Source organism: Bison bison, unplaced genomic scaffold, assembly GCF_000754665.1.
Source record: "Bison bison bison isolate TAMUID 2011002044 unplaced genomic scaffold, Bison_UMD1.0 scf7180017864302, whole genome shotgun sequence".
Taxonomy (NCBI): domain Eukaryota; kingdom Metazoa; phylum Chordata; class Mammalia; order Artiodactyla; family Bovidae; genus Bison; species Bison bison.
Window position 1 is genome coordinate 864,857 of NW_011494874.1, and position 976 is coordinate 865,832.

The 976-nt window shown below is 59.7% G+C and overlaps 1 protein-coding gene across 1 annotated transcript in view; it reads right to left on the bottom strand.

The window, feature by feature from the left end:
* Positions 1-976, bottom strand: part of TNFAIP2 (tumor necrosis factor, alpha-induced protein 2) — a 13,447-nt gene that overhangs the window by 6,094 nt on the left and 6,377 nt on the right. Inside the window, exons 4-5 of the mRNA XM_010851412.1 lie at positions 804-832; positions 322-503 (exon numbers count right to left, since the gene is read on the bottom strand). Coding sequence (XP_010849714.1) covers positions 322-503; positions 804-832 — 211 coding nt within the window. The remainder of the gene's footprint in view (positions 1-321; positions 504-803; positions 833-976) is intronic.

A 976-nucleotide genomic window follows, 5' to 3' on the forward strand; every position in this document is an offset into this window, starting at 1 on the left:
AGGGCCTGGGGGCCTCAGGGGAAACTACAGGCAAACTTGAGGACTAGGTGGAGTCCCAACAGGGAGGGGCGCTGAGGCTTCTCTTCTGCACCCCAGGGCCCTAAGTGGCCCTCTGAGGCCAAGCCCGAGGCTGAGCGGGAGTGATGTCAAGGGCGGATCACGGCCCCATCACGGACCTCCCTGCAGCTGCCCCGTGCCGCGCCTTCCTCGAGCCAGGTCTTCGTTTCTGTCGCCGACCCCCCCACCCCACCGTCTAAGGCCCTCCTGCAGCCCCCCCAGCACTAGACTCAGCACCTGCTGCGGGGCAGGAGGCTGGACTACCTTCAGGTCCCCAAACAGGCTCTGGAGCAGGGTATCAAAGCCATGGCTCTTGAGCTCATTCAGGGGCCTCAGCAGGGAGCTCCGGAGGTCTGGCGGTGTCTGCCACTGCTGCTCCAGGGACGTCCTGGAAACACAGGAGGCAGGGAGGTCATGCCAGCCCCAGCCCCGCCCAGCCTGCAGCCCTAAACCCAGAGAGCCAGGGAGCCCCAGGCAAATCTCCCTAAACCATCGCTCTAGAACCCTCCCTGGCTCCCCAGGCCCGGTGGGACCAAGACCAAGGCACTCCATCCAGGCTCCCTAGGCGGGACCCAGCCTTCCCACCTGACACCTGCCTAACACAACATCCTGTTCTAACTGAGGACAAGTGACTCAGCCTCTCCATAGCTCAGGGTGCTCATGGATCAGTGGACACAGTCATTGTATCTATTTAACGAAGTTGCTAACAGGATAAATGAAACCCTGCGTGTGAGCGCCTGACCCACCGGCACTAGACAAATGTTCGCTGTTGCAGCTGTAAAGTGAAAGTGAAAAGTGAAAGTGAAGTCGATCAGTCGTTTTGGACTCTTTGCGACCCAGTGGACTGTAGCCCACCATGCTCCTCTGTCCATGGGATTTTCCAGGCAAGACTACTTGAGTGGGTTGCCATTTTCTTCTC